The sequence below is a fragment of the Python bivittatus genome, unplaced genomic scaffold (assembly GCF_059951505.1).
Source record: "Python bivittatus isolate LINGU-HERP-01145 unplaced genomic scaffold, Pbiv_v1 ctg000560_np1212, whole genome shotgun sequence".
Classification (NCBI taxonomy): domain Eukaryota; kingdom Metazoa; phylum Chordata; class Lepidosauria; order Squamata; family Pythonidae; genus Python; species Python bivittatus.
Genome location: NW_028277083.1, coordinates 3,161,584 through 3,175,545, shown reverse-complemented (window position 1 = coordinate 3,175,545; position 13,962 = coordinate 3,161,584). Strand labels below are relative to the sequence as shown.

Below are 13,962 nucleotides of genomic sequence, written 5' to 3'. Positions count from 1 at the left end.
GGAAAATATTTAGGCTGCTGAACTGTATATTGCAAATATTAAAGGAATTCTATATGGGAGAGACCGAAAGAAAAGTTTTTTTTGGCCCCAAAGGTTATGGTTATCCCCTTGGCTAAGCTCAGCTCTCTGTTCTTTGTGTCTCAGCTCCTGGAGGAAGTTTTATATTAATATAATAAGCATAAATATTTGCAGCTGGGAAACTCAGTTTAGAAGGGTGATGGCTTAACTTGGAAAATGTTATGATCCGTATGCTTGCATAGGACCTGAATTAACCTTTTTGGCATTAGAAAAGAAAAGGAACAAAAATTTAAATGTTAGGAGAACATGGCCATCTCTAACCAGTGCCTTCCATCATGGCTAGATGATGGGAGTTTTAATCCATCACAGCTGGAGGAAATCAGGTTGAGGATATGCTGGATTAAAGTCCCAATCCCATATTACCCCAAGAGTTGGAAACAAACCAAAGAGGGTGTCTTCCTCTGTTTCTTTCTCTACAGCAGTGTTTCTAAACCTTGGCAACTTTAAGATGTGTGGACTTCAACTCCCAGAATTCCCCAGCCAGCACGAGTTCAATACCAACTCTGATTTTGGTATTGAACTCTAATTCCAAAAAGGAAAATATGGAAATATTTAGCATTCTCATGCTTGTTATCCTCTGTGTTGCAGTGAAAATAGAAGTCCCAAATTTCAAGAGGTGGTTGTGTTTTTCACGGCTGAGAAATAGCATCATACAAGCTTAAAGTTGCTATGGCCAAGAAACACTGTCCTAGAGTCTTGTCTCTGTAGATGAGATAATGTCCAGTAGCCACTAGCTACCAAAGACCATTGAGCAAGCAGACCTCCACAAAACTCTGGAGTCATCTCTTGACATGTGAATAACACCTCCTGTGTTAGTATGCCTACCAGAATAAATTGGGGGCTATAAATATTTCATTTATAAGTTCTACTTCTTATTACTTTTCCAGATTCCTCAAAGGTTGCCTTGGTTAGTCATTTCACAACCCCCTTTTCATTTTTCTCTAAGCCAGTAGGCCTAGGGGGGGAGAAGGGGGAAAAAATCCCAGGGGATATTTGGGGATAGATGGGGTTAACACCCGTCCAGCTTGTTTTCATAGCTCTCATCCCACATAGACTGTTGGTCTAGCTCAACGCCTCCTTACGTCATGCTGGCTCGGTTGCTGTTTCACGACCCCTCCTTGATTTCCATGGCAGAAAACATCGAGTGCAAACAAGGGCCTATTCCAGCAAAAACCTCCATTCATTTTTGCATTCCAACAGATGCAAGAAAACAACATGGTTAACCCTGGCCTTCTGCTGCTATAAATCTCCCCCCTTGCTTCTTCTTCCTTTTAAAAAAATCCATATTTGATTTGTCTACATTCACTCACCACAACGTACCTCCCTGGCTTTTGCTTGCAGAACCTCCTCTTCAATCTTTGCCAGCAGAACCTCCTCCTCAATCTTTGGCCAAGACTGACCGAGGCAATAGACCAAGTTGATGGTGGCTTGCCAGGGAGGAAGATCTACATGTCCTAAAGGGTTCTTTTTCACTGCACAAAAGAATGATGTCTTAAAGTGTTCAGGTTTGGCAGGTTTGCTCATTTGAGATGCTGCTGCTGAAGAAATCAGGGAGGCACCCAGAGGTTGAAAACATTCATGGTGAGATTGAAGGCATCGAAGATTCTCATTCCTGAATTGGCCCTTGTTTTGCCCAATGCAGCATTGGAGGTCCTTCCTGCTCCTTTATCCCAAGCAGGTGGGGAACTGTTGTCCAAAGGACCCCACTGGACCACCACCCCACCTCCCAAGATCTTGAGTTCACTTGATGCACACCGGCGACCCAAGCAAGAACTTCAGGAGAAGCACAATGCCTGCTGCATTCTTGGAGATCTTGCTTCTCCAATTCCTGAAACATGGAATCATCGAGGGACAGGCCTACCTTTTTAAGATCTGGAAAACACCCATGTCCCCTGATTCTAAGTTTTAAGTTAAGATCTATGGATAATAACTGCACAGAAACATTTTCTTTCCTTTAAGGATTTCCAGACCTTTTCTACCCAACTGTTCCTATTTGCCTCTTGGTACATATTCCTTAATCTGGGGACTTCTATTTTTGCTTTAAAAAACAACAACTCTCTCCTTGCTCTTTCCCAGTCAACTTCACCTTGTGTTCAATAAGGACTAGTCTGTCAGAAATGAAGAGATTCAGAACTGCCTTTTGGCAATCAACCCTTGTTTATCTTTTTGGTGCAAAAAGTTGACAAGAGCCTTGCTTTGTTTTTCTCCAAGAATGAGTCACACATTCCAGATTTTGGCAGCAAGAAAGGTTGCAAATGACAGAAGGGCAGATTTATACGTCTTACTATCAGCCTCGAAATGCTACTCCTCACACTGAGCACTGAAGCAGCTAAGGATGGAGTTACGAAGAGCAGAGCTCTCCGGCTCCAGGGACATACTGTAGGAAGACTGTGTCTCCTTCCACAAAATTAGGAGGGGGAAGGATGAAGGAAGAGGCAGATGCCTGCCAAATTCCATGCAATTTTTGCATAAATGAAATTGCAAGTATTAAAGGAATCCTGGGCACTTGAAAGGGCCAATACGCTTAAGGATGGGACTTAACGGTTGGGATTTCCAGTGGCAACTGGGGCAGAGAATTTCACTGGTATCAGGGCCTTCAGAAACTCCAGCTACTACAGACCCATCTTTGTACCACTTCAGATAAATCCCTTTAAAGATCAGTTGCCCCAAAGCATCTTGACTGGTGCCAAGTGTGTTTTTCCCCAGCCCAGGCGTCCCACAGCTGTAAACAGTTTGGGTCATCATAATTCCTGGGAAACAGTTCCAGATCATAGGATGGTTTGATGGAACTAGAGTTAGAGGATGCTAGTTCAGCCTCCCTACGACAGGGGTTCTTCAGTAGCAATTGTGGTCTGAGACACTTTTCTCTTGCAAAGTCCATCGAGACCAGCTGCACGCTTCACACTACGCTTTTTCTTATCCTTGGACTACAGAACGGCTGAAATCATACAGTAAGCCAAAACACACACAGATTATACCACAGCTTAGATGACAAGTGAACCTGGTTAAAGATTGTTCCCTGTGGTTTTTTCTAAAGACCTTTAAAAAAAAAAAAATTGGCACATTTGTAGGGTTTTTGTAATGAATATATGACACCACAAATTGGTACTCCATCAAGGAATAAAACACTCTTGGTAAAAGGCCTTTCTAAACAGAAAGGGCTCGCAATGACCTTCTCAGAAGGCTAATATTCAAATCAACAGAAGTCAAGAGAGCCCCACATCCCATTTGAAGATTGGTTCACATTTTGCATCAAACCATAAAGTGGCTGATTCTGGTGTAATGGCTTGGGCAATCCAATTACTGCATTTGCAAACCACATTTTATATCTCAGGGTTATATTTAACCAACCAATTCAATAAACCTGGTTAAAGCATTGCTTAGTATAAGGAAGGACTCAAGCCAGCAAAGCAGATACTGGTTAAGAATCCTTGTCTCAGGATGTCGAGAAGCAAACAACATTTGGCTATCATGGTTGTATCCACAGCACAGCTAAAATCAAAGTCAGTTTCTGCTTCTAAAATGCCTCTGCAGGCTGATGAAAACCTCCTGAAGTTTCTCCATTTAAGCTCTTTGCCTAAAAGGAATCGATATGGTTCAGCTGGATTTATTTGACTTACATGCAGTAGCCTGGATTAAAGCTACAGCTCACACCACAATATGCAAAGTAAAGGACACGCTGACCTGTGAACTCGTGTGAGCTCCAACTTCATCCTGTCCGGTCTAAACCTTCAGGCTGAATTGTGGAGGAACAGAAGCTTCCATCAGATCATCTCAGGCTTTTTATTAAGAGTTGCAAGAACAAGCTGATCTTTGGAAAAAGAAAAGGGTACGAAAGACTACACCCTCAAGCGAAAGAATGAATCTTACACCATCTGGACTGTCTGCATTCAATTTCTGATACACAGTTTGGAATTTTCTAATGGATCTCTTTGGATAGAGTTTCTCATTTTCTGTAACGGTCTTTGGGGATGACCTGGGGAGACAGGAGGGAGAGCCGCAGACGGGACAACTGGTGTGTGAAAGATGTCTCAGCCCACAGAAGGAGGGAGGGCGTGGGAAGCATTTCAGAAGGGGCCCTCCCTGGTTTTCTGGAGAGTAAAAGGAAAGGAGGGGAGAAATACTTTCAAGATTCTGTTACTGTCACCTTACCATAAAGGTAGAGCTGGGGCTTCTGGTTGTACTTCTTGTCTGGACTACCTCACAGGGCTAACATTTTCATTCTCTGAGGAGCAAGAGACAGAACACTGCTACAAATGGACATACCAGGGTATAAATATCAAGAAAAAAAAAAGAAACTGTCCAGTTTCTCTCATCTGCAACTCAGAAGAGCACAATGTTAGGGGGGCTGAGGGTTACGCTCTCCTTTGGGGAAGCCAGAACAAAGTGGGATGGGGCAGGGCCAAAACAAGGCATGATTCCATCCACGAATTAAATAATTATCATCATTCCCCATAGATTCAATACTTTCCCCCATCTGTCACCTCAAAGTTATAATTTGGGGGTGACTTCTGGAATGGCCCCGGAGGCCAGACTAGGAACTCTGGTTGCGTCCTTCTGCTGTAAGGGATAATAACAGAACACCTTCTGCGAGGAACTCATGACCGATCAGACAGGATAATCTCTAGCCTACTAAATAAGGAAGATTTTAAAAAATCAAGAGTGCAGGTCAGCTGTTTTTCTTAAGTCCCAGCAACACTTGCCAACGCTGACGAAACCACGTCAATAGTCATTTTGTTCAGAAGCACAAAGCCTTAAACTTTGATTGGTCACTCGACAAGCAGGCCAGAGATCCACAGCTGGCTGTACGAATACTGCGCATGAACCACTTTGGATTCTTGTGTGGAGAGCTGTAAAAAAAATGAACTCTGGTCCAGAGACGTCCAGATGTTGTAATTAATTGTAAGTAGCTCTTTATACCACAGAATCCAAGCTCAAGTTGTAGAGTGGGGTGGGGTGCCAGGGTTACAATGCTCGTGGGCACATCTCTGATGCAATCACACTTGGAATAACAAGACAACAATTATTAGGAAGATCAGACTTAATGTTTTCTGGAAAAGTAGAACATCCTGGTAATTTAGTTCATGCACGAAACGGGTGTGAAATTCAGGATTATATGATGCAGTGTCCTTCATCAACCTGGTTCCCCTCCAGATGTGCTGGGACTGTGACTTGGCATTGTCATCCCAACAGGAATTGGAAAGATGATCTGTTGGGGAAGAACTGGGATATGGATTTACAAAAGTTTTTGCAGGATGCAGCTATTTTTCCTGTCTCAGAATGGCAGAGCTCAAAGTCATCCATGAAATGGACAGCAGCGGATTCAGCCAAAATAAAATACTTCACACAGGGCCTAATTAATGTATATGCATGCAATGGTGAGAGCCATCGCCTTGGTCAACTTGAAGAGGGATTAACAACTTTATGGAGGAGGAGGAGGAGGAGGAGGAGGAGAGGAAGACTATCAGTTGTGGAACCCCAACAGTGATATAGAGATATATTACATCACTGAACTCCAATAGTTGGGATTAAACAACAAGGGAACACTATCGCCTTGGCTTCCTGGTTGTCAAGCAAGAAAACAACAGGTCCCCAAGTTTATTTTGAAGGAACCATGACTCCAAGTTTTAAAACAAAGTTGCCAAATATAGAGTTAGGTTTGTGTTAAAGAGACTGTCCTAATCCTAACCTCAATCACTACACTACCCCACCTATCTCCAAAAACAGAAGGAATTTCAGCCAGTCTAGATTAAGAACATTAGATTAGATGGCTCACAGAGCTGGAAGAGTATTTAAAAGTGTTGTGTGTGTTCCACCTGTAGCAATGACGCACCTGGCTGCAACCAAGGATCAGTTGGAAAACCATTCTGCTGCCCCACCACCAGTGATTCTGCAAAACACAGCAATTTCTACCGTATCCCACCCACGGGGGGAGATGGAACAGAAGCAACTTAAGAGGACACGCTTTTTCGCTCTTCCTTCCCACAGCAGGTTTTGTATTAAATATTTTTAATATATTAATTCTTTCCATTTTTTTTAAATGCACCCAGAAAAAGCATCAACATAAAACAGCTGTGGAACCAACCCAATTGTATCACAACAGCAAAATAAGAGGTCACACTGGACAAAACCGGAGAGGTGAAAGGAACTTTTCTGCGGGAGGTTCAGGAGCTCACAACCACGCAATGTGTAAAAGGCTGTAGAAAAAGGTACACTTGTGTAGGTCAACCTGGCGGGACCCTCTTATCTGGGGGGACATAAAATAAGGAGGATTCTTTGGAAATTCTGAACACTCCCCCAGCTCCCTGTTGCTCAGTTTTTAAGCAAGTTTTCTGGTTTAGGATACCCAAAAAGTACAAAATCTGCCTCATACAGTTTATACAACCGCTGTCGCCACGCCATGGGGATTTTAGCAAACCAGTCTTCCTCCCAACTGTTGGCTGTCCTGTTCCGGTAGCTGGGAGGGAAGTGGAGAAGATGGTCCACCTTGAGAAGCTGCAACAAGTAAGTGGCATCTTCATCCAAGGTCTCCAGTTTTCCAACAAAGTCATACTCTATCTGGCATGGGTGACATAGGCGGTACACCTGCCTCCAGTGCTCATTGAAGGGGGCCAACTTTTCTGTCCGAGGGTCCAGTAAGTACTGGATGAAATCCGAGAAGGATACTCGAAAGCCCGACTCAAAGGCTTCACTCACTGACGTAGGCAGGCTGCTATAGTTGGAGTAGAGTTTTAGCATGGGGATGGCAAAACGGCGGTAGAATTCCTCGTTTGCCAGCTCAAATTTGCTGCGGAAGGCTGAGATCAGCCGAACGAAGGGGTCCCGGACGAAGAGGAACTTGGTATACTTCTTGAGTTTGATCTTCATGAGGTGGCGGGAGAACTTGCCATAGCGGCGCCAGAACTTGTTGAAGGTAAAGTGAGTAGTGGTATTGTGGACGTGCTCGCGGGGTATGTCCAAGGGGTCAATGTATGGAACCCCTTGATCCATTAAGCTTTCACTCAGGACAATCATTACCCGCTTCCAGTTGGTGCAGGCCACTTTGGGGACATAGCAGTAGATAATGCCATGGTGGTCATCTACAATGAGGTGGTTCAGCTCATAGTTGGGAATGTCATCAAACGTTCGTTCCTTTGTCGGGAAGGTGAAGCTGGAATTAGTGCACCAGTCCTGCAGCATCTTCCGCCGCTCCTTCTGCAACTTCTCCTGGTCCAGGATCATGCTGGCATCCCGGGTGGACCAGTCATAGCCTCTGACATTCTCCTCCAAGTTGCTGGCCCTGGGCCTGCTTGAAGCATGCAAGGGTGGCTTCTCAGTCTTCCGACCAAGATCAGTGTTTTTTTTCAGATTAGTATTCAAAAGTTTCTCCAAAAAGTCATCCACATCCAGCAAAGAACCTGGGCTGTCCTTAACCACGGTCGGGACAACCCCCTGAGGTCTTGAGAGGGTCGTGTGCAGGTAGAAATGTGCAGTCCCTACATTGTCCCAATAAACGATAATCAACAATATCATGAAAATGGAGCCGAGTACCACCGAGAGACGAAAAAGACGTGCTTTGGTCATTCTGCCAGGTGTAATCTTCAGCTACTTCATACTGAGCTCATCTCTAACTCAGTGGGAAACATCTGGAATCCAGCATGGCCTTGATGGATGGTCAAAACCTGCAAGGGGTACCAAGCACAACATGAACTTTCTTTTCCGCAAACATTATTAGAGAGAAAAATACAGAACCCTTCAGCTTTCTCCAGTCTGACCTCCTGAAGACAGCTAATGGAATTCTGGGGGTTGGAGAAGGTTGGTATGTATATTTCAACACGTAGCACACAAGGAAGTTTAAAGGGTGCGCCAAAGAAACAAGAAAGTATGATAGAATCATTTCGAACAGTTGTAGAGATATCTTGTTTTAGAACATTTCATGCATGGTACTACTTCTCTAGCTTTTTTATGTCCTTTTAAAAAATATATATATTGATCAGATCCATTCTACAGAATTCAGGACAACATCCGCGAAGCACCAAAGGGTCAAGGTGAGAAAAGGAGCGTAAATCCTAAATATCAAAACTTTCAAAGCTGAAAATGCCTGCACAGTCAGGGTTCATTTTTTTCTGCCAGAGTTGAAGGAGAGCTGGCGCCTGGCTGCATTTTCTGTCACCAATGCCAGCCTCCCACCACCCACTTTTAGATCAATGTGCCACAGGTAGTCAGATCTACCAGTACAAGTTGGCATTAAGGCAGTGCCTATAGTAGAACAACTCAACATCATAAGGAAGGGCAAGATTTTGAGTTCTCCTCTAGTCTTCATCAGAGTCCACAAAGGAGAAGGCAGAAGAAGTTGAGAAAAATGGACAGAATGTGGGAAAGAGTGGACAACATTCAAATGAGGCTCTACCAGGTGCAGAGATGAATTTGGGTTCCACCTAAGACTTTCCCTGAAATCTCCACGGCAGAGTTGATCCTCCACGTTTTTGAAAACTGCAATAAAGAACTACTTTGTCCTTAGGCAAAACTTGCCAGTTGCTTAAGAGATGGAAACACAAGGACAGTGAGAAAAACGAGGGGGCCCAAACAGGAGAAGCCTTGTTTATCTGCTTTCTTCAACAGCCCCAGTTTCCACCCTGAAACCATTTCCAACTAAAAGCCTGACTTGAATATCTACCACCTATTTCCAGTTCCCACTTAAGACGGAGATGAGGTTCACCCATCATCTTCAGTTGCAAGGGCTATAATGCAGTCTATAGGGTAAAGTCAGCCAAATTTGAACATTAATTACTTATAACCACCCCTGCTTTCTTGAGGGGGAGGAGGGCTTCCTTTAGTATTTAACCTGATGAAGAAGAGTCCTGTACATCTGAAAAAGTTGCCTGGTAACACTATCACCCTAACACAGAATTGATTTTTCCCGTTCTGACACAGCTATCTTCAGAGAGCAAAGTTCATTCCCCTTCCACCTGTCAGAGTTTTATCTCAGCTTCACTTACAACCCCTTCCAGAGCTATTTCACACACAAAAGTGAATTTCCCCTCCGGAGATAACGTGATAACCTTTCCCCCTTGATAAACACGATCACCATAAGTGGCATCTGCACCACTGATTTCATTTGCTTCTAGGGCTGTTCTTCTGTTTTTTCAAAAAAATCTCAGCTGGCGAATGGTGAATTTCGGAGTCGCAATAGGACCAACGGCGTTTGGACATTTCTGTTCCTTTTAGACTTGGGGTAGATAGAAGTCCAGACATCTGCTTCAGAAGCTGGTTCTGAAGCCCTGATTTCTCAGTGCCTTCAGCCAAAAGAGACATGGGGAAATGTTTCTAGTTTGTTTTTTTAATCAACCAGATCTCCAAAATAAGGAGCCTTCTCCACAGGTAATGAAAGTTTTTCTTCCAGACCGAAAGTGACCCATGTGCACTGTCATGCAAGAAATGTCTTCCCCTAGTCTTCTCCTCCTTGCTGGCCCCTTAGAGAAAGCAGGGCTTGTGAGGATCAGCTGCCTCCAAGACACAATGCCAGCTCGCAAAACTGCTTTGAAATTTCAAGCCACCAGCAAATAATTAACGTTTCCCAATGCTTGATTTGACTGGGGAGCAAAATTCTAAGTAAAAAGCAACAGATGCCTTATTCTTGTTCCCGACCTTTTTCTGTCTCCTTTGGAAGAATAAAGAAGTCCAGCCTTATCCTTCTTTATTGCTGAATCCTTACAGCAACCCTGCAAAGGGGATTAAGACCAGATAGAGTATCAGCTTTGGGGTTACCCAACTCATTTCCGGAAAAGCCAGAAATAAGTAAGAATCAATAGCAGTTGCTGGAAATAAAGCAACAAGGGTGTGTTTTCCAGCTTCTCTGTTGGGTTCCTGCAAAACCATCTGACTGGCTGCAGAATTTGAGAGGAAGCAGAGCAGACATGGGGAAATGCTCTTTAATGATGAGACAGGGAAAAATATGTAAACAAAGCAAAAGTGGAAAATTGAGGCATTCGCTTTGGGAATGAGTTCATCCTGATTGCATCTATGGACCTAGTACCACTTTAAAATCATCAGCACAAGAAGTTTGAAGTTTCATAGACCCAAGACTTTGGAGGTGGGTCTTCCTTGCCACGTATTGTTTGAAAGCATGCAATTTCCTATATTAAGACACTCTTCCTTTTCTGGCCCAAGCAGAGATGGGAACCCAGTGCAACATTCAGCATCCGGCTGTGGGCTTGTCTTAATACAATGACGTTTCTAGTGCTTGCTGGCCAAAGGTAGGCTAAACGTGCACGGGCTGTCTTTAATAACGCCACACGGGCTGAGAAGCTGTGGAAAAGCCCAACAGGATTAGCCCGCTGCAGGATGAACGGGGGCCCAATCCAGATGTACGTGGAAATAATCAATAGGCAAACTTTGACTAACGCAATCTTGCTTTCCTTGGCTGGAAACCGAATTCCATCCCTGCAGCTGGGCTGGGCCAACCTGAGGTGACTCATGCGAAGTTGCACATTAAAAATAGCATTTGAGAAGGATTGCAAGGATTTTTGTCAACAAGCACAGCAAAGCCACCAATCGTTTCGTATTCTGTCCCAACTCAAGTGAACCAAGAAGTGTTTGATTCACAGGGAGCCCCAGGAAGAAAAGTAGGGGCTCATTCTGATTCCCTGGAGAAGCTGGAAATACGACACATGCCTGCAAGGGCGTTGCACTTAGTGATATGGATTTGATGGTAAGGAATGGAGAAGTTTGCCCAAGGCATAAGTCAACCGGGACCTGATGCTGCGTTACATGCAATGCGGTTTAATCTGTCTTCCTGGTTCCTGGGATCTGTCTTCATCTTGTTCACTAAAAGGGACTGACACAAGACCCAAAGATGTGTCACGGTATCAACTGAACGACACCACGATGGAGATGTTGTCACCCACCCCTGTCGATGTTCCAAATGGCAGGTTTTATTTTCCAATAAACTTATTTTCCTTACCTGCAGAGAAGGCATTTGAACCCTAGATTTCAAAGGCCCGCTGTGTTAATTACAAACGTCACATGAAATGTCTCAAAACCCTTTCTCAATAGCCAAAGATGGAACCATGAAACAGGAATAAGGAGAGATGTGTACTTGCATTTAAACAAATAAAAAGGGTTAGCTGCAAGTTATTATTACTGACTTATTTGTAGATGTTTTTAAATACAACCCAAAGGTTAACTTTGCTTACTTAAGGCACCGAAAATTGCCCTCCCAATCATTTTAGGGTGGCCAAATATATGCGTGTTTATATATTCTGCCTGGTCATGATTTATAGTCAGCTGAAAAAAATTAACAAGCAACTTTACCAGCTGTTTGTTCCAACTGGTACAGTGTCCAACCAACAACACACTTTCGGCATTAACGTTTTCCCACAACAAAAAATACGGGAGCAGCTAAACATCACTTTGCTTGCTAGTTATATTGTTCAAGACTGGGCGGTACACTGATCTCTCTGCGCTATTCTCAGCCAAGAAATGACTTCCGAACCAGCTCATGACAACTGAATTCTACTACAGCAACGAGAATGAAAATGCAGCCACATTACAAAACCTGAAAGGCAACAGGAAACCGCTCCTCTGTTCACAACTTGCTTTTTTGCAAGGCCAGAACTTTCCACACAGTTCAGGCGCGTACTTAAAAAGCTGCAACTTGGGGAAGGGCTGAACAGCTATGCCTAGACATCCCACACCTCTGTCAACCCTAAGCTAGGGGCAACTGAAGGACAGGCACTTAGCCTTCCCCAGAATTGATGTTCTCCAGATGTCCAAGGTACCACTCCCAATGTCCTGAGGGCTGAAGATCCAGCACGCTCAGAACACCACCCGAAGTTTGCAAAAGCAGGATGACTCCATCCAGACAGTTTTATGCTTGATCACTCCCTCTTGGCCAAAAGCAAAGAGAGCTACTGCAACTCCTGTGGGCACAGATGGCAGGAAATGCAGTGAAGCAACTTCTGCCCCACCAAAGGAGCGTGGAGCATCATAGCGGTGGTGTCCCATTTGGCAGATATTGCTAGAATCAGCTCTGCAGTTCCTCCTTTTGGTTTCCTGGAGGATCCTGACTTTTGTACGCTGCCCGAAGCTCAAGCCTGAGAATTCATAATTCTCAGCCACAGATGCAGACGGTTCAACTGCTCCCATCTGGTGTGTTTCAGCACCAGATCCTGCCGAAGCAGAAGAGGAGGACACAGAGTCAGATGGCCACATCTGAGCCGCCTTCGATGGTCTTGGAAGCTAATTTGGGGCCTGGTTAGTGCTAGGACGGGAGATCCCCAGGACGACTAGACTGGAGGATAATTTTAAAAGCAGGCAGACAGAAGGGAACAGCAGACCACCTCAGCGTGGCTGGCGAGGAAGCTGCATGGGTGTGGTTTCAGCTGGTCATGGTGGTCATCAGCTCAATATTCAGCATGTTACCTTTAGGCACAATCAAATTAAATCTCCGAGCACATCTCAGCCAACATGTGAGGAGTCGCCCAGCAACAGGTGGAGGGTGGTCGATGCTTCACCTCTGTGCTAAGCAGACAGGACAGCCCCATTCATGGTTTGCTGACTGTGCTGAGATACAATGTGCTTCTCTTTACAGTCAAACCAGGACTCCTGACTTGTTCCTCTCCAAAATCTGAAGCTAGGGTTTCATGACTTGCTTGGGAAAGACAACCTTGGCACCCCGGGTCTCGTGATTATTTGTTCCTGGGACGGGCAGAAGCTTCTAACACAACTTTTGCCAACCAGGCACCTTCCCTACAGCGTGGGCTTTTCATTTCCCCCATTTTCCAGGCAACAAAGCACGATCTTCATCCTCTGCAAAAGACAGCTGGGTGAGCTTTGGTGGGCACGATGTGGAGAACCAGTCAGGCTGGTTAATTAGCCATAATTTGTGGCTTAGACCTTAACTCAGCAATGGTGGCCTGTTCAGGATGCATGGCTGAAACAAGCCATGGCTTAGCATGATGTGTGAGCTGCGCAGCCCTGTGCCCCTGCAATCCCCACCGGGGCTGTAAGTCCCTGGGAAGGGAGGGACGGAGGGAGGGAGGGTCCTCCCAAGCCCCCAGCTTTGTCCTCCCCCCTTTATTTTATTTACCCCAAGCCGGCCGGGCCCTCCGCCACAGGGCACGCGGCCTCAGAAGGCGACGGGGGTCCTGATGCCGCCGCTCGAATAGCGGCCCGCCCGCGCCAGGGCGCCGCGGAGAGGTCCGAAGTGCATCGTTCGCCCAGATGTCGTGACGCACCTGGCCTCCCCCCCCCCGAGTGCCACGCTGGGAGGCAGCGCCCTCCCAGGGTCCACGTGGCTGCCGGCCAGGCCCGGGGGCATCGGAGGCTCCCAAAGCCGAACGCCGCTCGGCTCCCGGGCCGACGGCCGCTCCTTCGGGTGGAAAGAGGGAGCCCGCGCCGGGATCGCCAGCCGAGGCAGCGGAACGCCCGGTCTCCTCCTCCTCCGCCGCCCGCCCGCGAAGCCCTTCTGCCCGACGGAGCCCGTCTGCGCACCAGCCCCGCTGGCCGCCCGCCCGGCCCCAGCAGGTGCCCTCTTGGGAGACCCCGCGGCAGCCCGGCTTTCCCTTCCGATGCACCCCGGCGCGCAACCCGGGAGAGAGCAGGGCAGGGCAGGGCAGGGCAGGGCAGGGCAGGGCAGGGCGGCCGGGCGCTTCCTCCCCCAGCAGCGCGGCTGGCACCGGGCGCCCACGTGGGCGCGGAAGGGAGAGGCGCCTCCGCCGCCGCCAGACGCCCCGCAGCATCACCCGCCCGCCTGCGCCCGGCAGCCCGGCTCACCTCCTGCCGGCCCCGCTGCCCGGACCGCGCCTCGGCCGCGCGCCCTCCTTCCTCCGGCCAGCCCGGCCGCGGCTCCTCCTCCGGCTGGGGCTGCGCCGTGCCTCTCGCGAGAAGCTCGGCCCGGGGGTC

The 13,962-nt window shown here is 46.7% G+C and overlaps 1 protein-coding gene across 2 annotated transcripts; it reads right to left on the bottom strand.

The window, feature by feature from the left end:
- Positions 1-3,785: 3,785 nt before the first annotated feature.
- CHST12 (carbohydrate sulfotransferase 12) lies at positions 3,786-13,962 on the bottom strand. Of its 2 annotated transcripts, none has more exons than XM_007443991.4 (2): positions 13,148-13,797; positions 3,786-7,739 (listed from the first exon to the last, which is right to left on the bottom strand). In XM_007443991.4, the coding sequence occupies exon 2, from the start codon at positions 7,639-7,641 to the stop codon at positions 6,391-6,393; it is 1,251 nt and encodes a 416-aa protein (XP_007444053.1). In that variant the 5' UTR covers positions 7,642-7,739; positions 13,148-13,797; the 3' UTR covers positions 3,786-6,390. The 2 variants fall into 2 exon arrangements, with proteins under 2 accessions (XP_007444053.1, XP_088004101.1); XM_088147975.1 differs by lacking the exon at positions 13,148-13,797 and adding an exon at positions 13,834-13,962 and having other exon boundaries at positions 3,787-7,739.

Coding starts and splice junctions, on each gene's coding strand:
- CHST12 (XM_088147975.1), bottom strand. CDS start 7,641: ATGACCAAAGCACGTCTTTTTCGTCTCTCGGTGGTACTCGGCTCCATT.